Source organism: Ursus americanus, chromosome 11 (genome assembly GCF_024610735.1).
Source record: "Ursus americanus isolate L20-20 chromosome 11, mUrsAme1.1.p, whole genome shotgun sequence".
NCBI classification, from domain to species: Eukaryota; Metazoa; Chordata; class Mammalia; order Carnivora; family Ursidae; genus Ursus; species Ursus americanus.
In genome coordinates this window covers 24,473,084-24,500,796 of record NC_142137.1, presented here as the reverse complement: position 1 = coordinate 24,500,796, position 27,713 = coordinate 24,473,084, and the positions used below count along the sequence as shown (strand labels likewise).

Genomic DNA, 27,713 nt, shown 5'->3' with positions numbered 1-27,713 from the left:
AGACCGCGACTTAGAAACCTGGGGACCCCATGAGCTCATGCAGCCCACAGCTGCACAGGCTCTGGGACGTTCTGTGCCAGCCCTTTTGCAGTGGAGATACGAGGTCACTGCAGGCAGTGGTGGAGGTGCCGCAGACCCCGTGCTGCACTCACCGCTGTGCCCCTCGGGAGCTGCCTGGTCTCCCCAAGACTGCAGATGGGCAGATGGGCAGACACGCTGCTGTCTTCCGGAGCTGCTGTGGGCAGGCCTCGCGATCCCCATCGGAGAGCAGCCAGAGGCCCAGCTCCGTGAGGTGCCGGGCCTGCGGCAGGGCCACTGCGGGGGCTTCTCCTGCCCTTGTGGCCTCTCTCCCGTCCCTGGCAGGGCTGTGGCCCAGCAGGCCCCGTGTGCAGGGGTGCGGCAGCGGTGTCCTGCAGGAAGTGGGAAGAGGGAGCTGTTCTGGCGCGGGGATGTAGGTTTGTGTCAGCTGTGCGTTCCTGGCCCGGCACAGTGAATCCGGGGTGAGGGAAGCCGTTCCGCACACACTTCCGCGATGGACCTTGGCACCACTGTGACTCAGACCCAGGTGCAGGGTAGTACATCAGCAGAGCCTCACACTCTGTTTGTTTTCCAGGCGCTCCTAGCAGGCATGCGGAACCGGGAGAACAGCTCGCCCTGCCAGGGCAACGGGGAGCAGGCCGGCAGGGGCAAGAACTTGGGCTCCACGTGGCCCGGCGAGGAGGAGCCCTGCAACGACGTGAGCACGCCGTCCTACAAGAAGCCTCTGTACGGCATCTCGCACAAGATCATGGAGAAGAAGAACCCTCCCGCCGGTGACGTGCTCAGCACCTACGAGCTCTTCGACAAGGCCAACTCCAGCAACAGCCCCTCACCGCTGCGGCTCCTGAACGAGCCACAGAAGCGGGACTGCGGCAGCGCCGCCGCGACCACCGACGGGGACCCCAACATCTACTTTCTGATCCAGAAGATGTTCTACATGCTCAACACGCTCTCTTCCAACATGTCGCAGCTGCACAGCAAGGTGGACCTGCTCTCCCTGGAGGTGAGCCGCATCAAGAAGCAGGTGAGCCCCGCCGAGATGGTGGCCAAGTTCCAGCCGCCCCCCGAGTACCAGCTCACGGCCGCCGAGCTCAAGCAGATCGTGGACCAGAGCCTGTCGGGCGGCGACCTGGCCTGCCGCCTGCTGGTGCAGCTCTTCCCCGAGCTGTTCAGCGACGTGGACTTCTCTCGCGGCTGCAGCGCGTGCGGCTTCGCGGCCAAGCGGAAGCTGGAGTCGCTGCACCTGCAGCTCATCCGCAACTACGTAGAGGTCTACTACCCCTCGGTGAAGGACACGGCCGTGTGGCAGGCCGAGTGTCTGCCCCAGCTGAACGACTTCTTCAGCCGCTTCTGGGCGCAGCGGGAGATGGAGGACAGCCAGCCCGGCGGCCAGGTTGCCGGCTTCTTTGAGGCCGAGCAGGTAGACGCCGGCCACTTCCTGGACAACAAGGACCAGGAGGAGGCCCTGTCCCTGGACCGGAGCAGCACCATCGCCTCGGACCACGTGGTGGACACGCAGGACCTCACCGAGTTCCTGGACGAGGCGTCGTCCCCGGGCGAGTTCGCCGTCTTCCTTCTCCACCGGCTCTTCCCCGAGCTCTTTGACCACCGGAAGCTGGGCGAGCAGTACAGCTGCTACGGGGACGGCGGCAAGCAGGAGCTGGACCCGCAGCGGCTGCAGATCATCCGCAACTACACGGAGATCTACTTCCCCGACATGCAGGAGGAGGAGGCCTGGCTGCAGCAGTGCGCCCAGCGCCTCAACGACGAGCTCGAGGGCCTGGCGCTGGACGGGGGCAGCGAGGGCGAGGCGGCGCGCGACGACTGCTATGACTCCTCCAGCCTGCCCGACGACATCTCCGTGGTCAAGGTGGAAGACAGCTTCGAGGGCGAGCGGCCGGGCCGGCGGTCCAAGAAGATCTGGCTGGTGCCCATCGACTTCGACAAGCTGGAGATCCCGCAGCCCGACTTCGAGGTGCCGGGCGCCGACTGCCTGCTCAGCAAGGAGCAGCTGCGCAGCATCTACGAGAGCAGCCTGTCCATCGGCAACTTCGCCTCGCGCCTGCTGGTGCACCTCTTCCCCGAGCTCTTCACGCACGAGAACCTGCGCAAGCAGTACAACTGCAGCGGCTCCCTGGGCAAGAAGCAGCTGGACCCGGCCCGCATCAAGCTCATCCGCCACTACGTGCAGCTGCTCTACCCCCGCGCCAAGAACGACCGCGTGTGGACGCTGGAGTTCGTGGGCAAGCTGGACGAGCGCTGCCGGCGCCGGGACACGGAGCAGCGGCGCTCCTACCAGCAGCAGCGCAAGGTCCACGTGCCGGGCCCCGAGTGCAGGGACCTGACGAGCTATGCAATCAACCCCGAGAGGTTCCGAGAGGAGTTCGAGGGGCCCCCGCTGCCCCCTGAAAGAAGCAGCAAGGACTTCTGCAAGATCCCCCTGGACGAGCTGGTGGTTCCGTCGCCCGACTTCCCGGTGCCTTCGCCCTACCTGCTGTCGGACAAGGAGGTGCGCGAGATCGTGCAGCAGAGCCTGTCGGTGGGCAACTTCGCCGCCCGGCTGCTGGTCAGGCTCTTCCCGGAACTCTTCACGGCCGAGAACCTGCGGCTGCAGTACAACCACTCCGGCGCGTGCAACAAGAAGCAGCTGGACCCCACGCGGCTGCGGCTCATCCGGCACTACGTGGAAGCCGTGTACCCGGTGGAGAAGATGGAGGAGGTGTGGCACTACGAGTGCATCCCGAGCATCGACGAGCGCTGCCGCCGCCCCAACAGGAAAAAATGCGACATCCTCAAGAAAGCCAAGAAGGTGGAGAAGTGACGGCGCCCAGGGACTGAGCGTTCTCTCGGAGCCCGCCACGGTATCCACAGACACGCACCTTAGGTCGGTGGGGAGTGGCTTACTACATTTGCACACGTCACCACCACCCAACCACAGAGAAAGCAGCCTTGCCTTTGGTCTCTCCTACCTACTCTCGACTTTCGTCCTGTGTCCCAGGGGTGCAGCCGGAGTCCGGCAGAGCTGAGCCGTGAGAGCAGAGAGGCCTCAGCAGTAGGGCATTCTCTCCTTGGCTGTGTCCCCCACGCCCTGCAATTTCAGATACATATTCAGCGACTGTCTGGTTACTCTGCCCACATTTTACATTTTCCATTTTTATCCATTTTTTTTTTAATTAAAAAGAAACCCTTTTTAAAAAAAAAATCATTGGGCTCTTTGGGGGCCATTTTACTTAGAAAAACTATCTTTTAAATATTTGTGATGAAGTACTGTAAGATGACTTCAGTTGCTGGGATTTTTTTTTTTTTAAGATGGTTTCAGATTTATGAAATTTTTAGAAATGCCATGTTCCTGCATGATGGCTAATAATAGCTTCAGGTGGCATAGAGACCAATTTTACTGACCTTGTCTTTTACATCTGACTTTGGAAGAGTCAAGATGCCCCTTGGAGGGCAGTAGAGGGGATGGAGTAGTGTGACCTCCTTTCCCACCGTGGTTGCATTCTCCTTCCGCTGTGGTGCTGGGGAAGGGGCCTGCTCACGCGACCTGGCCTGTTCGTAGTTGTTGCCATGTCGGTAGAATGCTGTGCTCACTCTGTAGACGAGAACACTGGATGATGATGATGATGATGATATGAATGTAGATAGACGTGGAAACACGTACACAATGTCATTTTGAGCTGCGTCCTTCCATTGCCCCCTTCCCTCTCTACACAAGGATGCTATTTGGAGGGGCAGACACATTTCCTTGGAAAACTGTGTGTGTGACTATTTGGCTTCTGGTTTAAGGATGGGCCCCTCTGGGCTCACCAAAGCTGTTTACTTTCCGTGTGTGTATTTGTGCAACACCCGGGTTCTGGGAGCTGTCTGGTGGCTTCACCACACCTCAGTGTTAGCCCCTCCCGTCAGTAGCACATCCTTGTTCCTCAGGGCAAGCCCAGGCCTCGGGCCCTCTTGGGGATACCTGGCTTTGGAAGGTCACAGGTCATTCAAATGGGGTTCCCCCGTCCCTTCCCAGAGTCCACTCAGCTGTCCCCTCAGACCCCCTAGAAGCTCTGCTGCCCTACGTCTGGCCAGTCCCTTGGCCTCGGAGTAAGACATCTCTTCTTTCCTTACTGGTTGGGAAGGTTAACTGCTCCAGGCCAATGGCATACTCTCCAGGACATCCAATCAGGAAATCCCCCAGCAGATAAAGTCCTGCAAAACAATACTTTTACTTACCTGACTTTGGGGTCCAAAACCCTAAGAGGGAAAGGAAACAGTGTAACCCAAACTGAATAGACCATACCCGAAACTTGGAAAATGAACTGAATCACACAGGGTGGTCCTAAAACCCTTGTGGAATGTTGCAGAATTAATAACCTAGTGGCTTAATGTTTGCTACCTTAAAATGCAGAAATAATAGAAACAATCTGTGAATTTTCTTTATGCAACTGATAAGGACTTCAGTTCCCGTGGCCATACGACAGAATTCTGCCTGCACCCAGAGGGCTTTTTTTTTTTTTTTTTTAATGACAGGATTTTGAGCAATGTAAAATTGCTAATCTAACTTTAGTAAATGTGCTGTTAAATGTCATTTACAGATTATTTCTGTTGAAGCTGCAGACCTAAATTATTGAAATTTAGAAATGCACAGGGACTTAATGACTCTCTCTCACATACACCCACACCCACCCACACGTGCACACACATTTCTTCTTACTAAAAAACTGAAGTGGGATGAAGGGGACCTACATGAACAATGAGCTCAGCCTCTTTGTGCCTGGAAAGAAGGGACTACAGCAGCCAGGAAACCCACTTTTTTCCCCCCTCACTTGGGCCTTTCTCTATGCCTTAGTCTCTCCAACACACACGCGCGTGCGTGCACGTGCCCGCGCACACGCCCTACCCAAAGATGGCAGCGGCACTCCGGCCCGCCAGCCCTGTCGGTCGGAGAGTGCCATGGAATTTGTTCTGGTCTCCAGGATGTGTCCAAGAGGATTCCAAGCCATGCGAAAATTGCCCTGCTTTCTAGAGGGTGGACTGTGACGCTGCAACTTCGGAAGCACAATCATTTCTTAATCATAAAACGTCCTGTCTCCCCACGTTAGAGAAATCAGCAAGTTCTAGGAATGAAAAGTGTTTCTTCACAACCTGGAGCATGTTCGGTGTTTGGAAACTGCATTTTGGCGGTTTCCTTAATACTTTTCCTGTGTAGGGCCTTCCCCCCATCCCGCCCCCGCCCCAGCCCCAAGTCTTAGAGTCCCTTTTTGGGAAGAGAGGTGGACACGCTCTGGGAGTTGTTTCCTGTCCCCCCGGACTGTCTCATCAGGAAACACGTGCAGGTCCTGCGTCTGTCTGTATGGCGTCCTCAGTTCTCCCGCCATACAGGTGGGCCCCAGGGCAGTTTTTTACATGAAGCAATAGAAGTACAAAATACTTACTTTTTTTCAAAATTTAATATTTTCCATAAAATGTGTTGGTAAACCCCTTCCCCGGCCCCCTCCAAATTCTTCGGTTTTCACCTGTTTGTTTTTGGGTAATTTTTTCCCCTTGTATCTGGAGGACTAAAGCATTAGCACAGACGCGTCCTGATGTTAAGGAGAGTAGCAAGTCACAGTAGGTGGTAGAGTCCCTCGTTTCCTCTGTTAGTAAGTTTTAAAAGAATGTATGAGGGTAGTCATGAATGTACTAAGTGTTCTAATCCTGCTTCAGTTCACTTTGGCTGTGTCTACATGACAACAAATGTCTGACAGGGAATAAAGTTGTGTCTAGTGTCATGGGCGATAGTGTGCCCCTCCCCCTTCAGCGCTGGCCCCAAATCTTCCTTTCTTTGTAAGTTTGGGTGGAGGGGTTTACCGCATCAGCAGCAATCATCAACCAACCAACGGGATCTACTTAGTGGTGAAAGGATTCGCTGTCCAGTGGTCAGAGTCGCTGGCCTGACCACACCGCAGCACGGCCACTTGGGTTCCTATAGAGATGGCCTCGGTTTCCACCTTCCCCCGAAATGTGTGCTTCTTGTCCGACTGCAGTGGGGTCTTGAGACCCCTGATGGGCGGTCGCTGAGATCTCTCACCCTGCCTGGCTGTGTGGATAGGAGTATGAAGTGGAGGTGGGGGCCAAGGGGCTGTTAACACCATTTGGAAATACTTGCCTCGTGTAGATCCAGCCTTAATGTTTTTCTGACATCCTAGTGAAAGCAGACCCTGCACAAAGTGGATATCAGAGTTAATACTGTGAGGAGACAAAATGACGAGAATAGTTTTACCAAAGATAATGAAATACCACATAATGTCTGCATCTTACCATTGATTTGAGTGCATCCTTAGAAAACTGAATGTAACAAAAACCCAGGACATTTTTGGAAATTGTATGCTCTCTAGCAAACTTTGTGTGAATTTTTATACAAGCACTGTTTTATGAGTTATATAAAATGTTATAAAAATAGAAAAAATACGGTCTTTGTAACATCTTGTATTCTTAGGGCCCAGGTCTCTCAGAACCTGTGTTGGTCTGCTTGTCTTTCCGCGTGGCCTCCTCAGCCCCTCCCAGGGGAGGACAGGAAGGGGGGGGCGGGATGTCTCAGCCCCTCAGGCTTCCACGCTGGGCTGCCTGGGGCACAGCTCGCAGGATTTCAGTTGGCCACAGCTGAATGACTGAGAAGTCGCCAAATAAATCCTAGCCCTTTTCTACACAAACCACTTCCTGGCCACATAGTGGGAGGTGCTTTTGACCTGTTCGTACCTTTCCTGGTCAGGTGCCAGCCCAGCCCTGGTGCCGCACTAGCAGAGCTTCGTTTCACTCTTTTCTTTTTCTTTTCTCTTTCTTACTTTGGATCAAATGGGATTTAGTTCCTCAAAGCTAACATATGTTAACTGATAACAAAAGGATGCGTGTTTTTTCTTACCTCTTCTCTTCGGCTAATTATACATTATTTCATATTCATAGTAAAAATACTATCTAAAGCTGTCAGAGAAACATTGTTTTTGGCCAAGGGTCACACAGATATAAACGTGTGGCTTGCGATTGGAACACTTTTCCCGGTGACTCTTTGCTTCGTTGTGAATCCTGACACTTCTGTGTGTAAGCCTCGTCAGCAGGTTAGGGCTGGTCAGGGGCTGGAGAGACAAGTTTAAGCAAGACTCGAAGGAAGACTAAATTCTTGAATTCTCGCTGTAGTTTGTTTTCTACCAAAAAGAAAAGTCACAGAATTTCAGTACGTGTGAGCTTACTTATAAAATCTAGTTCTTGGAGATAAGAACTACACACTAAATTAATTATCATGATCACTGGATGGTGAAGTGCAGTGAACTCTTGGAGGGAGCTTCTAAATAAAGTTACCCCCCACCCCACCCCACTGTCCCCCCGTGGCCCATGGTGGGAAAGGGATGAACACTGTAATGGCCGCTAACATTCACTGAGTCCATACCGTGTGCCAGCCACGCTGCTGAGAACTCTACCTGATAATCGTCTCAAAAACCCTGTGAGGTAAGTTCCATAGTTGTGCCTATTAAGAAAGGTATGGTACGGCCCTGAGTGGGATATATAGTATCTCGTTTAATTCTCATAAAAACTCAAGTGTCTTGGGAGCTGTTAACAATTTGTTTTATAGTAAGGGAGCAGAAGTATGTTTCTTGCCCAAGTTTGCAACTGGCAAATCCTGGTGTTAGGGTTTAAACCCGTTGTCTGTTTCTGCAACACCACACCATCCTGGGTGCTGAATATCTTCTGAGCCACGACTCACAGAGATTCAGACCCCAAAACAAGTGCAAGTCACTGCTGTCCTTTATCGCCCACATACTCTAAGCCCCAGTTTGTCTGATCTTAGATACAGGGGTGCCGGTTTTAGAATTGCTGTGTGAGAAATCACTGGCGATTGTGGGTAGTCCTGTTCTGGGAATAGCGAGGAAATTTGGGAAGAGTGTGAAAGTAACTGCCATGGATCGGATTCCCTAGGGGCAGAGCCTGAGCCATTCCTGGGAGAATGGCTGTGGGCTTCTCCTCCGGAGAAGCGGCAGGAGGGATGCAGGGGCCAGGCAAGGCCAGGCGCTAGAGCGCGGGTCTCCACTGCAGTCCAGCTTTCCCCACACTGGGAAGCCCTAGAACATGGATGGTTTGGCAGAATTAGTCTCAGGTGAGGCAGAGGGGCTGGCTGGGCCTTGTTAAAGGCCTTCCACAGGGCAAAGGGCAGCTCTCCTGGCAAGATGGCCAAGGGCTGAGCTTCAGAAGGGCCGCGAGGGAATGGATGCTCTGGTAAAGGGGGTCTGGCTAAGCCTCCATCAGCGTCCGCCAGGGTCAGAACCACAGCTCATCCTTCCAGAAGCCCTACAGTGTGACAGCGGTGTAGTCAGAAGTGACAATGGGTCCTTAAATTACAGGGAGTTCGGGTTTTTGTCAGAACTCCCATTTTCTGAATGCAGTAATGGCTTAGGAATGTGCTAGGGACTTGACATACATTATGTCATGTAATCCTCACAGAAACCCTGTTTCTATCCCCCATTTGACAGATGGGGATGCTTCAAGAGGTTGAGCAATTTGGCCAAGGTCATACAGCTGGCAGAGCTGGGGGCTGCTAATGAGGACCAGGCCAACTGAGTCCGTGCTCTCGATCTCAGTGCCGCTGCGTGCAGTACGTTCCTCCGTCTTTCTGCCTGGTGGTCTCCTGCCATTTAACTTGGGGTTTTGCTGACCGTCCAGTCTGAGCTTCTGGATCTGCCTGAGTGAGTGCTTGACTTGGGAGACCTTTCAATGCAGGAGACAGAACAAGGAATACCGTTTAAGTCATCTCTGCCTCTAAAGGAAGTTCATGCGTTCTGCAAAAATATGTGTCATGCGGTTATCTCCTGGGCGCTGTTCCATGACTCTAACGAGTCCCAAACTCATTAGCTGGTAGTTAAGAGGCCTTGGAGAGAAGGCTGTGATGGTAAACAACACAAAACCGAAGCTTTCTGGCCTGAAACCGAATTTCAGGATGCACATGGGTAACAAGCAGCCTGGGAAGCCGAGCTGGTTGGCGTAGTGCCGGCAGCTGAGGTCCGTGCGGATGGCCCGGGGCCGGGCTCGGCCCGAGGCAGCAGGCCCACAGCCGCCTGACTCCAGCAGTACCCCCCAGCCTTGTCTCCCGGTGTGCAGATCCTGCTGTTTCTGGCACAGGGTATTCAGCCTGAGTCTCCTCCTCGGTGTGGACACGCAGGAGCCCCCTCGCGGGCACAGCCAAGGCCCGAGGGGGCCTGTGTATAGACCCCTGGTGACGGGCGCCTTCCCCCCAGCTTCCTACTGGCTGTGTGAATTGAATGCAGAGCGGGCTGCTATCATTTTAGCCTCAGCTTTCGTAGATCTGTCTCAGAATCAAGAGGTAAGGGGTCTCCCCTTCAATCCGAAAGGAAATTCTATGCATTGCATGGGGAAGGAAGTATCTAATAGTCACCCTCTGAGTGGGGCTCTAGGACTGGGTATTACCAGTCCAGACCTCTAAACAGAAATCGCCCATTTTAGACACTTGCTTTCTACCCTGACTGCAGTTTTTGGGGCTCCACTTAGCTGCCGTGGGGAAGGTCTCAGCAGCTTTAAGAATAAGGTCCCAGGAGGGGTGCCTGGGTGGTTCAGTCGGTTAAGCGTTCGACTCTTTGATCTTCGCTCAGGTCCTGATCTCAGCGTGGGGAGATCGAGCCCTGCGCCGGGCTCCATGCTGGGTGTGGAGTCTGCTTAAGGGTCTTTTTCTCCCCCTCTCCCTCTGCTCGCCTCCCACCCCCACACTCTCTGAAAAAAATCAAGTCCCAGGATAGAAGGCCCATTGGGTACAGCTGACATCTCTACAGCAGAATCAACAAGTGCATCGTGAGGAAGCCATGTCCTCAAGACCTCGCAAAATCATACTGTCACTAGCCTGCTGCCGATACGCCTGGTCTGTTAACGAATGACGAACAAAAAAAACCCTTAAGCAAACAAGCCCGTCTTTGAGAGGAACAGGAAAGCGGCAGTCTCAGCTGCCTCCAATTTCAGAGCCTTCCGAGGAATTCCAAGGGACAGACTAGGGAGTAGCAGCTACCAGAGGCAGGAGCAGCAGGTCATGGGGGAATTTCCTGCGCAGAAAAAAGAGAATTCACAAAGAACGCCTGGTAAAAGTAAGTGTATCTCTTTATACCTATATTAAGTTAAGAAAGCTGGGTCACGCTGGGGTGGATGGGGCTCTGTCCACAGGCGCTGTCGCTGGCGGGAGGGCAGCCCGGCTCAGCTGCTCAGGTCAGTAAGAGCACTGTTACTTGTGGGCGGGGGAGCTGGGGGGGTGCTGGGCGCACGGGCAGGCCCGTGGGGTGGGCGCACTTTGGTATTACGCAGCAGTGAGAAGCGACGGATTAGATGTGCCAGGGATGGGTGGAAAAAGATAAAAAATGAAATCCATAGTAATGCCATATAAAATTTAAAATAGGTGCACAGAACAGCGTAACACATTTTAGAAGAATGCATACAAACAAAAAGACACATTAAATGCATTAGCGCGGTTGGCTCACGAGGACGACGTAGAGATACAGAACTAGAGAGGAGAAAAAATGAATTTGGAAGAGTAACTTCGGGGGTGGGTACGGGTGCTAGGGCGCTTCCTGGTGGGAAACTTAGGGGTGTGTACCCTCAGTCCCACCCGATGATGTGCTGGTAAATGTGGAACAAGCTCCCTACGGGACTCGCTGAGAGCAGTTGGGGAGACGCACTCTTTCTCTCTCCTGAGTCCGCCCCACGGAGTCCCTCATTTCCTTCACTGTTCACTGGAGACTGTCGGTAAGCTGGCTGATAATCTGACAGTAACTTTTTTTTTTTTTTAAGATTTTATTTATTTATTTGACAGATAGAGACAGCCAGCGAGAGAGGGAACACAAGCAGGGGGAGTGGGAGAGGAAGAAGCAGGCTCATAGCAGAGGAGTCTGATGCGGGGCTCGATCCCATAACGCCGGGATCACGCCCTGAGCCGAAGGCAGACGCTTAAGGATTGAGCCACCCAGGCGCCCCTGACAGTAACTTTTTGAAAGCCAACATGTATGCGACCGCGATACGGCAGAACTTCAGGAGGGCGTCATTTTACTTGCTGGGTATACACCGCGCCCTTCAGAAGGTCATGGAACGTACCACCACCCCAACCGAACTCTCTTTTTCGCTTCTTGGAAAATGCTAGTTATGTTTCCGTCTCCCCAGTCATCACTGACCAAATACACTATGGGTTAAGAAATATCCCCCCAATGTTCTACTTTTCTCTACAAAATGTTAAAAAGATAATGGAACGATTGCCTAGCCATCTACATAATTTTCCAGGAAAGACAGTTAAATGCTCTTTGGCAGAGAAGTGCCATTAGCGTCGTATTTCCTAGAGGAGAGCTATTTCTTTGAAAGAATTACCGTCACTGGTAAAGGGCTTGATCAGCCTCTACCAAAGTAGTCGTAACTTAAAAAAAAAAAAAAAAGCAAAAAACAAACCTTGTCATCCCCTTAGAGCAGGGTGTCTCAACCTCACTCCTACTGTCGTTTGGGGTCCGATAACTTTGCTGTGGGGCGTCCTGTACACTGTACAGGTTTAGAGGCATCACTGGTCCCTGTCCACTCGATGCCCTTAAACCCCCTCAGCTGTGACAACCATAATGTCTCTAGACATTGCCAAGTGTGAAATCACCCCCGGTTGAGAACCACAGCATTAGAAACATAGACATCTTTAATCTTTTCCAATTTTAATTTTCGCTGAGGAGGCCTCGCCACGGCGGCCTTACAAAGCAACCGTCGTGTGGGTCAAGTAATGAGTTGCAAGAGTTCCGTAAATCTTTTTATGAATTGCTTTTGTTTCTATTTCATCACCACGTCCTTTTGTTTCTGCTGTTTCATAACCACGTCCCTCGCACTGTAGACAACTGTGAGAGATCGGTTTTTGCCACAGGGCGTCACCAAACCAACATTCTCCATCAGATGTTTTTTTCTTAGTTTGATTTTTTAAAACAGGTCTGGAGTGAGCCACCAAACAGGCAAGCAGCTAGGTGAGGTGCTAATTACCTCTCTCCAGAAAGCCTTTCAAGTGGCTCTTCCTGCTTCCTCCCTAGCAACAACTCCTCTGACCTCATACAACACATTTTGATTTTCTCCTTCCTTTGAACACACGACAGGTAAGGCAATTAGGGTCCTCATCCCCAGCTGACCAATGAGGAAGCTGAAGCTCAGAGAGACTGAGGTCAACTGTAACTGAGGTAACCCAACTTCTAATGGCAAGACTGAGCCTAAAAACCAGGACCCCTGACACATCACAAGGCCGTGCTGCCCCTCACCACACAAGACTTCTTAGGCTTTCTATAACCTTCCAAAGAGAAGTCAAGAGAAGAGCAGGAGGGAGAGGGAAGGAGAACAAGATGGACAGAGAGGTAAAGAAAATGAGAAAAAGTAAAGACATTAGTCTCCTAAATTATAATTCATAACTAAGTCATGTTGAAATGAAACATGTTGTTTTTACTGATAACTCAGAAAAGCCCAATTAACAAGTGGGAAAACAAAACTTCCCTCTGTTGCTCTGCACGGTACGTAGTATTTCTGCCTGAGAGCTTACTTAGGCTTTCAAATAAAAATCGATTTTTGGGAGTCTTCTGAACTCCAAGGTGTTAAAGACTTCCAGACTCAATGGGCCCAGACATCCCCCTGCTTTGGGCCACAGAAGTCCCCCTTCACTGTCAGTTAACCTGAATTCTCAAGAATTCCTGGAGGGCAAATAAAAGGACCCAGACACAGCCAGTCTTTTTTCCAGGACACCATCTAATAGGTGTCTAGTTGAGCTGACCCTTCTAGTGCTAGGAAACTGTTCCTGGGAGTCTACAAACCAATTTATTTCTGCAGATGTCCTTTTCTTAGATGATGTATATTATGTATGTGTCCCTTCTAATACTGTATTTTTTTTAGGCTTTGTCCTTTTTGTAACACTTTCTTGAGAATTAGAATAATTGGTCTCGGACTCTTCGTTCTCTTCATTGGTAAAATCTGTTTCCCCTAAAATCTACTAAAATCTACCTTCACCTGAAAATTAAACACTCAGCTTATTACCCTAAGCTGGGGTAGGGGTCATCACATTTTTTTTTTTCTGTAAAAGGTAAGAGAGTAAATATTTTAGGTTTTGTGGGCTACCTAAGGCCTCTGTCATATATTCCTTCCTTCTCTTAACGCTTTAAAAATGTAAAAACCATTCTTGAATGCCATACAAAAGGCCTCCAGCCGCCTCAGTTTACCAACCCCTGCCCTGAACAATTCATTTTAAAAGGGCCCTAAGTAGCCCATTCGGAATGAGTTGGAACAACTTCACTTATCCATACTTCTGAAGACAAACTGAAGGGAACTAAAGCTCACATGTGGGTAGTTCAGAAGGGTTGGTGGAGAAACCAGTCTCCCCATGGATATGAAGGGTGACCTTGACTTTACTTGGTTGCCGTAAGAAGCCTGAACCCAGGGAAGCTGGTCAACAAGGATAAAACTGAAATGAAAGCACAAACAAGGCCAGTTTATTTCGCACAGACTCCCAAGGTAGTTAATGTGGGAAACAGCAGGCTTGGCATTAAAACCTCTCTGGGGTTAGTTCATTCAGCACACATCTTATTCATGCTCACGAGGCCAAAATGAGGTCGAAATGGGCACAAATCAAGCCCCGGACAGGAATCCAGGCCACGGCAGTGTCTCCAAGCTGTGGATCCCAATTTCCATAAAATAGCTCAGCAGAGTCCACTAAAGGTTAGATAACTTTATTTTAATAAAAATATCCTTTTTTGAAGTTGGCCCTTCCCCCATCACCAGAAAGCAGTTTTATCAATAAAAAGCAATCCATTTATTTCGACATACTCTTTTTAGGCAACTTTAACTTTTTCCACCGGCGTAACACCACTCTGTACTTTTCACTTTCCGTTTTCTCCTCCAACACTTTTTTCAGGAGAACCCTCATCACTGTCTCTGTTTCTGCTTCTTTATCCTCTCCAATTAGAAGATCCAATGTATCTCCCACTTTCACCTGAAAATTAAAAGGAAACTCAGCCTTCATTGCATTTTGGGAAACAGGCCAATGCAAGTGTCCTTTTTTTTTTTAAGTTTATTTTTTTAGTAATCTTTACACCTAATGTGGGGCTCGAACTCATGGCCCTAAAATCAAGAGTCGCATGCTCCACTGACTGAGCCAGCCAGGTGTCCCGCAAATGTCCTTGCTTTGAGTTTTTATCAGGGGACCATCATTACACAGAGGGGCATGTGAGAAAAGGTAGTGATTCCTCTGACGCCGTCCCTTATCCCTAGTGCCTCCAGGTGAAAGGGCCTCCCTCAGAGAATGCCTCACACGCATGTGCCCAAAACCATCCGTGTCCTTCCATCAGACCTAGACAGCTGGCTGCTTATGGCCTGTGTGGTGTGGCTCAAACACTCACCTCTACTAGATGATTGAAGGACACACTCAGAGGGATTTGTTTCAGTAACAGTGACAAGAGGCAAAGAAAGTGGGGCACAATCGTAGAGAGTATGTACGCAGTAATTATTGCCAGCACTGAAAACACCATTTCCAGTGTGACTTTTCATTGATTTCGACCCAGATGAGCTGCGGAATTGGGGATGGGGCAGTCTGTTGAAAATCAGTCACTGCGGAGTCACAGCTGCATCTGTTAGAGAAATGGTAAACTTCTTTTCTAGCTCTGACTAGCCCTAGTGATGCCACATCATCAAGATAGTACTCAATTCACAAAGACAACGTCACAAAAAGGACCAAGGATCAAGTTGGATGCTGACTCAATGAGTTCAAAGGGCTGAGGTCAAACCCATTCTTGCCCAGATGGGAGCCTTGGGCTAACTAGTCCAGGGCATGTCCTAGGGCAGTCACAGACAGCAGTGTTGCCAGGGACAGCCCACGGTGGGCACCTGGTGCTGGGAGGTCAGGATTCCAGGGGTACCTGCCCAGTGACTCAGGAAGGAGCTAAACGGACCCAGGTGCCATATGCTGCTTTTACTAGACACAAGCCAGGAACGGCTGGGGCCATCTCAGACCACTCACAACTGCTTCCAAGGAGGCGGGCAGCAACCCCATGTGTTGGCCGTGGCCTCTAAGTGGGCACACGTGGCCACTTAAAAGAAATATGGTGTCACTTTTACCTTCTTTTCTGATTAACGCTCTCTGAGGCACTCCTAAATTCATGCTGTCAAAAACATCTGCACCTTACCGGGGCAAGCTCGTATTTGTTTTCCCACCCATTCAAGGGCCCAGTATTCAGTCTACAACATGGGAATGCACACATTTGCCACCATGCCATACTGGTCAACCCAGGCCTAGGGCAGCTACATGTGAAACACACAGCAGCTGATTATAAACCTCCCCTCTGGGCTGAGAAACAAAAGCCTCACACCACAAGGAAGCATGAAGATTGCTTTTCCCCTCGGTCTGAAGGATGGGCTGACCCAGGCATCATCTAGGGAGGCTGTCCTCCCGTAGTTCTCGTGAGTTCAATTAAAAAAAAGACAACAAAAAACAAAACCATTTGGTCCAATTGTGTGGACATTTACAGTCAATGTCCAGAAATACAAGGTTTGAAAACGAATATTTTGAATCCCTTTACATTTTTCAGCATGACTTTATTTCATTAAAATTCACTTTTTAGTAAATAACATATGCATATATAAAAGGCATTAAAGGATACAGAGAGAAAGGCAACCAACCGTTCTGTGTATCCCTTCACAGATCTACTGTGTGCAGTATCTGGCCCTTAAAAAAGCCGGCTAGTGTGTGGCTGAGCAACAGACCCCTTCAGGAGCCCGCTTCTAAGGCAGAGACTAGGGAAGGAACGTTTCTCCTTTAGCCGGGCAATCCCAGGGAGAGGTGAGCTTCGGTCCCGTCCTCAGGCCCTATGCAGCCTTTGCGTAAGTCAGCAGGCACCCAGCACCTACAGCACCATGGTTCGCAGCTCACAGGAAAGCTCCGCGGAGCCACAGTCTGCCTGACCCTTCAAGGCCAGCAGCCAGGCACAGCCCCACGCGGCAGGCCACGGAAGGGCAGGTGTCCTTTATTCCCTGCAAGGGCCTGTCCTTTCTAACGTGGGAGACGGCACAGCACACACAAAGCAAACTGGCTGGGATTATGGGCTGTTCCAAATATCTACATTTCAAATCTCCCCTTAGCTGCAGTTACTATGGCTACAGGCCTCCTAGTAACAAGGCAGTCGAGTGTTAACACCAGCCCCTTCCTTTGCTGACCCTCAGGAGAAATCTGGAAGGCAGCCGAGACAACAGAACACCCAAGGCAGAATGAAGAAGCAGCAATTAGACTGTAGTTAACAATATCTCAAAGCAGAGAGGGAAAAAGAGACTTGTGGCGTTTGTAAATGAGGCCGGGCACAGAGGCGTGGGTGCCCAGAGCAGGTCTTGTCTCAGGAACACGGCGGCGGCGGAGAGGGGGCAGGGCTACAAGCAGGAAAAAGCAATTACGGGACAAGAAGGGCCTGATCTCCAGATGCACGTCTGGAGTGCCTGGTGTCCCGCAGCTCACAGAGCCGGGACTGACACGCTGAACCTGCCGGGTCAGGTGCCATCCCAGATCGTGGACCTTGGGACTCGGCAGCTGAGACAAGCACTGAGGAGAGCCCTCTCCTCCTGTCCTCCATGAGAACCTGTAGGAACCCAGAGAGCCTGGTCTCCGAGGAAAGCTTCGGTGCTCACCTGGGTCCACGGCCGACAGCTCACACCTCCCTTGTCCCAGGGGTGTAGCTCAAGCCCTCCAAGCCCTGGGGTGCCGTGAAATATGAAACAAGCTTAAAAGCCACCTACGAAAGTGTGTCTAACTTCCCTGGAACATTGGTTCCCTAGACACTAAGAGTGAGATTGTCTGCCAATGCCTCCTGTCTGCGTCTTCCAAGTTTTCTTTTTTTTTTTTAAAGATTTTATTTACTCATTTGAGACAGAGAGACACAGAGCGAGCATGAGGAGGGAAGGGGGACGGGCAGAGGGAGAGGGAGAAGCAGACTCCTCACTGAGCCAGGAGCTCCAGGCCGGGCTCGATCCCATGGCCCTGGGATCCTGACCAGAGCCCAAGGCAGGCGCTTAACCACCTGAGCCACCCAGGCGCCCCTCTTCCGAACTTTTAAAGAGCGTCTGTCATAGCTTTTTTATTGTGCTTTGTTAACTTTTACTATCATTCGTGTTTTTCCAATTATGAAAGTGATCTATACTTATAAAAAACTCAGAAAATAAAAAGAATGAAGAAAATAAAACCCATAATGCCCCAAAGATAAATACTAGTAATATTACTATTTTAATTCTAGATGTATGTATATATGCAACCTATTTCTACAAAAATACACATTTTAAACTGTATATATATATGACTTATTGTAACAACACTGGGTACTGGAAATGCATTTGTTTATACTTGATTTCTCTCACTTAGCAACGGTATTGCTGTGGGCCTGTTAGAAAACAGAGTCCCTTTCTGACAGCTGCTCTGCACACCGTGGGGCGCACGAGTGCCGGGGGTACGGCTGACCGGATCAGCGTCACACGTCTGCTCAGCAACAGCAGTCCAAAGTCACCTCTATACGGATCAACTCTTTCTTTTCAGTCTTGTTACTAGCTTCTCATGGGGCTAATGACTTGGTTAACGGATTTTTGCCAACTGTGACAGTGGCCTATCTTAAAATTTTAAAGAAAAAGGGAAAGCTTTCTCTTGGACATTACGGCTGCAGAAGAGCAAGCGGTTTGTGTGGCGGAAGCTGGCTGGCGGTTCTCCCTAGCTTGACCAGGCCCGTGGGGAACTGCAGAGAGGGCAACACAACACACAAAGGAGTCACTGAGGACCCTCGAAGGGAAATCGGGGTGGCACTGAGTACTGGCAGAGCAACAGACAAAAATGTCTGGCTGTCAGAATAGCTCACCGTTCTGCTTTTCTTCCATAATTTTTCCCCATTCAGCCTGAGTTCACCTTTGTAGAATGCATCTTCCACTTTGCTTAACAAAAAAAAAAAAAAAAAAAAAAGTCAAACGCTTTGAAATAGAAATATATTCAAGACAATTATAGAGGTCTGAGAAAAACACCTGCCATTAACGCTTATTCTGACAGTGACCAGCCTCTCCACAAAACCTCCATTCTGGGTGCCAGGGAAGTGGAAGTCAACTGCTTCCGTGTGCATGTGAAACAGCGAGATCAAGGGGCGCTTCTGAACAGATGCCGGACGGGGGCAGAGATGTGCTGCAACCACTGGGCAGGTAAGCTTCGGGAGGGCCTGGGGTACCCCACCAGACTCCTGCAGCAGCCGCCTGCAAAGCGGGAGCTCCCATTATTCATGACCATCAAAGGGCTCTGGGCTCCGAGAGAAAAACCAGGCACCACACGTACGGTGAAGCCATTAAAAAAATCCCCTGTGACTCCGCACTGAGGTCCAGGAAATGCCAACCCAGCAGCCACTGATCTCTCAATTCAATCACTAGGGCAAACAGACCAGGAGAGGGTGCTGACAAAGATCCATGCACTTTTCTCTCGCTGCTCTAACTTCAAGTGATTACCATCTGGGGCTCTGCTTATAACAGCAGCAGCTACGTCTCTGGGGAAGAGAGAGCCCCCACCCCCCAACAAGTATGCCAGATTTTAGAGAACATTCAGTAAATCCCCAAGAGGATGCCTATGGGCTCAGTCATCTTTATTGAGTCCTTAAGCTTTGTGGATTAAAAAATTAAACTATACCATTAAATTAGGTCATAAAGGTATAAATTACACATGGAAATCTGAGTATATTATCCATACCATGATTCTTACCTTGCATGCAGTATGCACACAATGATTGCTAAAGGAATGGATGAACAATGAGGGTCATTATTCTTATATGATTAGTCCAGCAGAGAGAACAAGAATACTAAAAAAATCTTGAAAGTTCTATTTAACATCTCTATGCACTATATATGAACACACAGTATTTTCTTCATAATAGCTAACATACGATGAGTACCTACTATGTGTCAGGCACTGTTAAAATGCTTTATTATTTTTTCAAATTTAAATTCAATTTAATTAACCCATAGTGTGTTACTAGTTTGAGGTAGAGTTCAGTGATTCATCAGTTGCGTATAACACCCATCACATCACGTGCCCTCCTTAATGCCCGTCACTCAGGTACGCATCCCCCACCTCCCCCAGCAACCCTGTTTGTTTCCTAGAGTGAAAAGTCTCTCATGGTTTGCCTCTGTTTCTCTTACTTCCCTTCCCCTATATTCATCTGTTTTGTTCTTAAATTCCACATACAAGTGAAATCATATGGTATTTGTCTTTCTCTGACCAACATAATCCTCTCTAGTTCCATCCACTAAGATGCTTTAGACAGAAGCACCAACTTCTAGAGTAGGGCTGTTTTACATTTTACAGATGAGAAAACTGAATTCAAGGAACTTGCCCACGCTCACACAGAGCATGAGGGGTCTAGCTGTAGAGACTGCATTTTTTTTTTTTAAGATTTATTTATTTGACAGAGAGCGAGCGAGCACAAGCAGGGGGAGCGGCAGGCAGAGGGAGAGGAAGAAGCAGACCCCCTGCTGAGCAAGGAGCCCGATGCGGGGCTCGACCCCAGGACCCTGAGCTGAAGGCAGACACTTAACCGACTGAGCCACCCAGGCGCCCGAGCCTGCATTCTTTACATTACACTGCTTCTGTTGCTTCTAAAAGGTACCTTCTTACACTGTGGCATTTGTGAAACCCAGGCGCGGTTTCCTCTCGCTATACACCTCTAACAAGGTCATTACTTTCCTCAAGAAGCTGGTATTAAATCGGTGGCTCATCTTAAGAAGAGCCGCCAGTGTCTTAGGATCAGGGAAATATGGCACATGGGATGTGCAGTCACCTGACTTGCTGGGGAGTCAGTGTTCTCATCTGTAGGAGGAAATAACTGGAACAGGTGACCGGGAAGGTCCTCTCCTAACTGTGGCTGCCCCTCACCAAAAGATGGGCTGAGTGATGGGAACTACTACATTAAAATGACAAAAAGACAAGGGGTTTTGTAATAAAATGCGCATCATACTTACTTTCTCCCGACATCTAGGCCTGTCTTTAGGATAACATCATACCGAAAAGACTGCACTACTTTCTCCAGATCTTTATAGTCTTTGATCACAGTGGGGTCATCCTCCAGCTCCTCTTCGCGCTCACTCGTCTCACGATCACTCTCGTCTTCAGAGTCCTCTTCATCCTCAGCTTTTTGCGGAGTCTTCTTAGTGGACTTTTTAGAGCTTATATTACTTTTAAGTCTTATGGAAAGTGGGAAAATATATTCTGGAGATATTAAAAGCTCTGGGAGTCTCAGTGAGAAAAAGCTATGGAGAAATGTTTTACAACTTGATGTGTTTAACTGGGTACTAGAAAAATATAAGTATCGATTCCAGGAAGCACAGAGTTTATAGGAAGGTGTCCCTTGCAGCGATCCCCAGAGTCCAATCCAGGCATCTGGCTTTCTCAAAACGCTGGCAGGCAATCTGACACCGGTCAGAGCCATGGCGCATATAACCTGAAACAGACAATAATTCAGTTTTATTTCACAAGTGCAGTGTCCTGGCATCCTCACAACATAAACCATAGGTACCACGAACACTCTGTTATCAAAACCGCACTTACTCTCCCCTACAAAAGGCCATACTGGTCTGCACGTACTCAGGGCTATGTACTTTTCCACGGTGAGTCTTCCAGCTGTGCTTCCCTCGCAGGGTGGTCAGGAGGGTGGAACTAGATGTGTGTGAACACACCGGTTCTCCTCTTCTCCATCCCCCAAATTAGCTTGGATATGGACTGCTACCGAAGAATATTAACAATAGTTCTCAACGGTTTAAAAAAAAAAAGATCTCAAGCAGAGAAAGACTATTTGCTGACATACGTCACATCCTTACAACACTGACTTTGCCAAGGAAGGACACCAAGTCATAACTTCCTAAAACCCAGAGTGAATCTCTAGACTTTATTTCAACCCCCGCCCCAGCAAATCCAAGCTAGCAAGGAGCAGACCGGACAGAGCCGCGTTTTACCTCCTTTTCCATCTTTCTCCTACCGTTTAACGGAGCCGCTAGCTAGTAGAGAAGGAAGGGGCCAGAAGACCCAGAAACTAGCTAATCGTTTCCTGAGGCACCGAGGTGCTAACATGCCAGAGAGTAGTCAAGTCCTAGGTTACCTCAAAGGCAGCAGAAACCATCTTCTTATGATGGGAGCAAACCTTCCCAAGCACACCAAGATGGCTTTAGAGACCACGGTTTAGTAATCTGAGAGGGTTGCCATATGGCCCATATCCTCATACCTTAAGTCTGTCAATGACTTTCCATGGTGCCAAGGCTATCCTTTCAGACAGATCTCTTTGATGTTGGTTTCAATTATTTTTCCTTCCTACTTTCCATTCATCACAAAGCTGACAACAGCAATTATCTGTAAGCCCACTCAAAAGCACACAGCTAGCTACTTCCAAGTTGTATTTGTTAAAATGCTGGCTCTTATTTTTGTTGGCATGAACAAGGCAGACACCACAAGCTCAACTCTGTATCTCATTGCTCTTGGGACACCAATCTGAGTCTTAACTGAGAAATAAAGCAGGCATAATTTAAGGGTTGTTTTTCAACACAACTGTAATTTGAAATAATTTTTAAATGCTATAAAATCCACAGAGTGCTCTAAAATACTGACTGGAAACTATTTGAAGCACCTTAAAGAGAAATATTGAGAGAAATCATTTTTATACATATTCTATCTAATTTAATAGAGAATGAATAATAATCACACATAGGAAAAAGCCTTAGATGTTATAGAACTAGGGATAAAGAAAGAAAATAGTGTATTTCAGTAGTTCCTAGACTTTGTATTTCATGGATCACTATAATCAAAAATTAAGGGGCACCTGGCTGGCTCAGTTGGTGGCGCATGTGACTCCTGACCTCAGGTTATGGGTTCGAGCCCCACACTGGGCATAGAGATTACTTAGAAAAATAAAATCTTAAAAAAAAAACTAAACTAAAAAAAGTTACCTAATGGTGGACTTTTTGCCAAGTAAAGATTCTTTTAAGTAGTAATTGCTACTCTTATTACCATAATTTAAGAGAAAGAAGATTTCAATGATTATATGTGAAACATATTTTCATGGTAGAAAATTTTAAAAGAATATAAAGAAAATTCAAACCACCCATATCCACTCTATGACAACCAATGTTAACATTTTAACATATATTCTTTACGATGTAAAATTTTAAGAAAAGTAATTCTTTCATAAGCAGAGGCTTTCATACCTTCCCACCCATGCAAAACACAAGAGGAAGGTTAACCATAGTGGCCAGAGCTCTCAGAGTACTATCAGCCTCAGAAATTCTGTGTCGGTCCTAAATCCTAGACTCATTAGCATTTATCTGGTGATGACCAAGTTATGGGCCAAGACAGCCCTGGCTGAAATCACCAGTTACTGTTGGGCCTAGACCAGATGGTTAATAAGATGCTCTTGTAATACAGAAGATAAAGACTGGCATTAATGATGATAATTTGCCTATCTTTAGGTGTTTTTCAAACTATAATGGTCATGAGCCATTATAAACTTTTTACTTTTTAAGAACTAAAACTGGGGGTGCCTGGGTGGCTCAGTCAGTGAAGCGTCTGCCTTGTGCTCAGGTCATGATCTCGGGGTCCTGGAATCGCCCCTCTCCCAGCATCATGCTCCCTGCTCAGCTGGGAGCCTGCTTCTCCCTCTGCCACTCCCTCTGCTTGTGCTCTCTCGAGCTTTCTCTTGCTCTCTGTGTCAAACAAATAAATTTTAAAAAAAGAACTGTAACTGAAGAGTATAGAAAATATTACAGTACATCACATATAGTAAGTAAATACTGCTTTATATAATTTTCACTGCAATACACATACACATATGCTGGGTCACCATGGAAGATACATTTACTGAAGGTAATAATAAAAAGAAGTTTGAAAACGGTGGCCTAAGTGACTTCAGCGAAGTTTGTTTTGCTATCAGGTATAATGCCAAAGGCTATATGTATGCCTGCGAGCTGAGAACCTCGCTGCACATGCCCCCCAATTAACAATATTCCTGGAGCAGAATGTGTGTGCGGAGATGAAAAGGGCAGCCTCTCAGGGATAACTCTGTACAGGGCCCTCATTTTACAGATGAGCACAAATGAGACCTGGAGCAATTTAACAATCTGCTAGGTCATACGGCTAGTAAACAATACAGCCAGGCTTCCAATGACAGGTCTTCTTAACGCTCATTGTTTACTATGGGTCAGGCCCTGCTCTACCTATTAATTCATCATCTCAGTGACAGGGTCACACAAACACTAAGTGGATTCAAACCCAGGCTCCCTGGCTAAGTCTTTAGGCTCTTTACCACCATGCTGAACTGTCCGTCAATCTTCTGACTCCAAGTCCACTGTTCTTCCTGCTACACCATGAAATTTATGTCTCATTTTCTCTTGAACAAAAACCAACGTTCACCAACTGCAACACCAGAGAGAATGCATAGTTTCAGGAGCAGAGGCGTGGGGAGAACTGGTGCCCTGACTTAGAAGAAATCCTAAGAGGAGACATCCTGAGGGAGGAGAGTCCTGTCAGTCAGTCTCTGGATTACTACGTTTCCCCCTCGAAGTCCTGCCATTATACCACACTGTTCTCTTTTGTGAGGAATGCCTGGATATGACGCTGCTCTTTGGATGTATCACGAATACATTACATTTACCTACACTAGGACACTTATGCTAGCACAAAGCAGCTATTTAAAATCATACTCACATGGAAATACAATTAACATAACCAAAATGTCAGGCCAAGCACTACCTTCATGTTTATTAGCTGCTCCCGCTCTGTGATCTGCTTCACGCTCTAGGAGGCAAATGTTGGTACATGCTGAAGTTTAGGTAAAATTTACGAACATAAAATTGAGAAAACACATTAACCTGATTTTTGCTGGAGAGGATCACCATTTCTAGCAGTGGACACCCAGGGCCATGGGGTAGAGTCTGAGAACCCAAGTTCCACCACAGAGCCTTCAAACTGCTCAGAGGAGGAGATGTTGGAGGGGAGGGCTAACCAGGCCCCAACCCTCTTCGACTAGAACAGCAGTGCTGGCCAAATACTGGGGTTCCTTCTATTTCACTTTAAGAAAGGATTCTACTACTGGAAAGAAAAGTGTCTGTCCTTTTAGCATGGCTTCTCCATCTTCCAGGCTCCACCTAAGACCCACTCTCCCTCTCCGCCTTCCCCTGCCCTTTCCCAAACTCATGCTGCACCAATGCTGTGTGTCTTTTGTACTATTCTTACCTCCCAAACTCTAAGGGTAGTGACAGGGCAGGAACCCTGCCTCCTTCCTCATTCCCATTCCCAATCAGCTTGGCACATACAAAAAACCATTGAATCCTTGCAGATTCATTTTCCAGAAATAAAGGGAACACCCTACCCATTACCACATCCATCCCTCATTCACTCATTTGCCTGCACATGCCAAGTAGCGAGCTAGACTAGACCTGCGTACAAAGCATACAGTTCTGGTCCTCAAGGAACTGCTATTCAAGTGGAATGTGGGCAGGTAAACTGGCTGTCAGAGAACTTGAGTGAAAGCCCAGGTCCAAAGGAGGCTGGACCCCGAAGACTAAAGCTTGGAGCGGGGATGCCGGAGAAGAGTTCTAATGGCAAAGGTGGCCTGAAACAGAACTCTGGGGAAACAGCAAGTTACAACTGTAACTTTTCCCTTTCTAATGGACCATTCTCATTAGCATGCTGTTACTTCTCACACTGAATAACCAACCAACCTTAATTCCACTAACCCCCAGCTACAACTTTTCTTGTTCCTTTTTACAACAAAACTTCTCAAAAAGGGTTGTCTCTCTCCTTAATGCCTCTCATTTTCTAAACCCAAAAGGCCATTTGTTAGTCCTCATCTTGTTTGACTTCTCAGCAGCATCTGAGACAACTGATCACTCGCCTCTTCTTCACTTGGCTCCCAGGACACCTTGCTCTTGGTTTTCCTCCCACCTTACCTGCTGTTTCTTCCTTCTCCCAGGCATCTTAACGTTGGAGGGCCCCAGGGCTCAATATTTGGCCCGCTTCTCTTCTACAGCTCAGCTCTATCAGTCAGCTTTGACAAATGCATATCAACACACCAAACACTTCCATGGCTTTAAATACTGCCTATATGCCAACTACTCCCCTAGCTATCTCCCATTCCAGACCTTTCTCCCAATTCCAGACATGTAGATCTGTGCAGGAGACTTAATGTAGCAGCAGGCTTGAGACCATCCTTAGAAAGGCCTGCTTGCAAAGGTGGGCCTTTGGCTGGCATCTGGAAACCTGGATTTCAGGATTTTCACCATTCTCAGAACTGACAGGAGTTGCTCACTGGGTCTAAACTGTTTGTACAATTTCTTATGCTGAGTACCTGCTTTCCTTCTGGGAGTCTTGAATTTTGGTACATGCTAGGCATGTCAGTGCCCATGTGACTAAAGCCAATCAACACCCTGGGCGGAGGCTCTAATGAGCGTTCCCTGATAGATGGTATTTCACATACAGTGTCATAATTTGTTGCTGGGGACTTCAGCATGTCCTATGTAAGTCCACTGGGGGAGGACTCTTGGAAGACCACCTAACTTCCTGCACACTTTGTCTTATGAGTCTTCTCTCTTTGGTGACTGTGCTTTGTATCTCTCTGCTGTGATAAATCACAGCCATGAGCCACAGCCAAGTCCCGTTGAATCTTCCTAGTCAGTCAATGATCCTAGGGGAGGTCTTGGCGACCCCTGACACAATATCCAAATGCCTAACATCTCCACCTGGGTGTGTAACAGGTACCTCAAGCTTTATTGGCCCCCAAACTCCTGACATGTCCCCAACCCTAAATCTGTTCCACCTGTAGCCTTCTCCATCTCAGTGAATGATTAACTCCACCCCTGTAGGTGCTGAGAACAAAAGTTTCCAGTCATTCTCGACTCTCCCTCATACCCGTATGCAATGTCAGGAAACTACGTTGGCTGTATCTTCAGAACATGTCCAGTATCCCATCACTTCTCACCACTTCCACTGCTACCACAGATTTACAGCATCTTGACAGAGGATGATAGCAATACTACAAAGGCTCCATTAGAGTCTATTTTCCACAGAGCGGTGATTCTTTCAAAAAGTAATGTATACTATATCACTCCTACAAAAGCCCTGAGACAAGGTTACAGGCTCTATGTGATCTGGTCCCCCCGTCCCCCCATTTCTTGCCACTCTCAACCTCTGCTCTCAGGTCCAGCTACGCTGGCTTTCCTGATGCTCCCCACATACAACACGGGCATTTCTGGATAAGGTCTTTGTCCCAGCTGCACCTAGAACTCTCTTACCCCAGAAAACTGCAAAGATAACTCATTTTCTTCAACTCTTAACTCAAATATCACCTCACTGCTGTCCACTCATTCCAATTTTATTTAATAAGCATCTTGGTCTCCCAATCTCCCCTTACTCAACTTTTTTTTCCTCCATAGCACTTCTCACCTATCAATTTACTAGGTTTTTCTTTTCTTTTTTCTTTTTTTTTGGACTGTCTCTCCTAGTAGAATATAAACTCCACAAGGGCAGAAATCTTCACCTGAATTTGTTTTCCTCTGCTGAATCCCAACTGCCCAGACCGTGCCTTGCACACGATGAGTGCTTAATTAGCCACTGTGGAATGAAAGTAGATCAAGAGAAATGGAGCATCAGAATGAATCCAAAAAAGATCCCACAAAGTTGGAGCTGGATTGAAGGGCAAAAGGCTAGATCTCCAAAGGCCTTGGCCTATCAAAGTTTGGACTTGACCCAGAAAGCATGTGAATCATAGATCTCAAGCAGGGAATGACCTGATAGAAGTGCATTTTAAAAGAGTTCTTTGCCAATGGTGTGGACATGAGTAGTGGAGAGGAAAACGGAAGAAGCCCGGAGGTTTGTGGGGAGATCTTCAGGACAGATAAGACGTGAACGAGCCGAAGCCTGTAAGCAAAGTAATGTCTGGAATAGAGGCAACGCTGCCCTTGACCTGCGGGACACTGGGAATCGCTCCACGTTCGTGAGCCTGTTCACTACTCGGTTAGGGAGAACCTGGTTGAACTGCTTTGCAGTCTACTGCAACTAAAAATCGTCCCTTCTGAAGACCTCTCAGGTTGACCGCGGGAATGGGGTAGGCTCCCCCCCGCATACTTGCCACCCCCGCGAACTGCGCACCTTCCCGGGTCTTCAAGGTCAAAGGAAACCGGACACCTGCGTCCTCGAACTCCGAGTCTGCGTTTGGAGCCAGCAGTAGCGGCCGGGCCCAAGGGCGGACTGCCACGGCGCACCGGATCCCCACGGCCCCTGCAGCCCCCGGGTCCACAGGGCGTCCCGAGGCTAGTCGGGCCGGGGCAAGACGCGAGAGATTCACGCGGAGTCCTGGCAGGAGCGCAGGCAGGGCAGAGGCGTTCGTCTCGCCCCTGCTTCACGAGTGCGCGCCGGAAAGCTGTTAACAGAGTGGGCTCTGGCCGGGGGCACAACACGCCCGACAGGGGCGCAATTACTTTCAACTCAGGGCCGCTCCTCCTCCCTGGATCCCTCCCCGTTGCCCTGCGGACCCGGGCCTCCAGGCCCCGCCCCTCCCTGCCCCGCCCCTTCCGTCAGCGCCGCCACGGCGAGAGCGGGCCGGGCGGGGCTCACGGACGCGGCGGCGGCGGCGCAGCGA

At 48.9% G+C, this 27,713-nt stretch overlaps 2 protein-coding genes across 2 annotated transcripts in view; one reads left to right on the top strand and one right to left on the bottom strand.

Annotated features, from left to right (window-relative positions):
- BEND3 (BEN domain containing 3) overlaps window positions 1–6,631 on the top strand; it is a 33,496-nt gene extending 26,865 nt beyond the window's left edge. The window contains exon 4 of the mRNA XM_045806958.2: window positions 614–6,631. Coding sequence (XP_045662914.1) covers window positions 614–2,860 — 2,247 coding nt within the window. The 3' untranslated portion in view covers window positions 2,861–6,631. The remainder of the gene's footprint in view (window positions 1–613) is intronic.
- Window positions 6,632–13,753: 7,122 nt separating this feature from the next.
- On the bottom strand, window positions 13,754–27,619 carry MTRES1 (mitochondrial transcription rescue factor 1). The gene is made up of 4 exons (XM_045806960.2): window positions 27,224–27,619; window positions 20,056–20,534; window positions 17,922–17,994; window positions 13,754–14,032 (listed from the first exon to the last, which is right to left on the bottom strand). The coding sequence occupies exons 2-4, from the start codon at window positions 20,520–20,522 to the stop codon at window positions 13,853–13,855; spliced, it is 720 nt and encodes a 239-aa protein (XP_045662916.1). The 5' UTR covers window positions 20,523–20,534; window positions 27,224–27,619; the 3' UTR covers window positions 13,754–13,852.
- Between the last annotated feature and the right edge of the window lie 94 nt (window positions 27,620–27,713).

What these genes read in the sequence shown, in the direction of transcription:
- MTRES1 (XM_045806960.2), bottom strand. Translation starts at nt 20,522, where the DNA reads ATGGCTCTGACCGGTGTCAGATTGCCTGCCAGCGTTTTGAGAAAGCCA. An exon ending in GGCCTAGATGTCGGGAGAAA is followed by an intron (nt 17,995 to 20,055) that starts GTAAGTATGATG and finishes TTTTTTGTTAAG; the next exon opens with CAAAGTGGAAGATGCATTCT. An exon ending in TATGGAAGAAAAGCAGAACG is followed by an intron (nt 14,033 to 17,921) that starts GTGAGCTATTCT and finishes TTTAATTTTCAG; the next exon opens with GTGAAAGTGGGAGATACATT.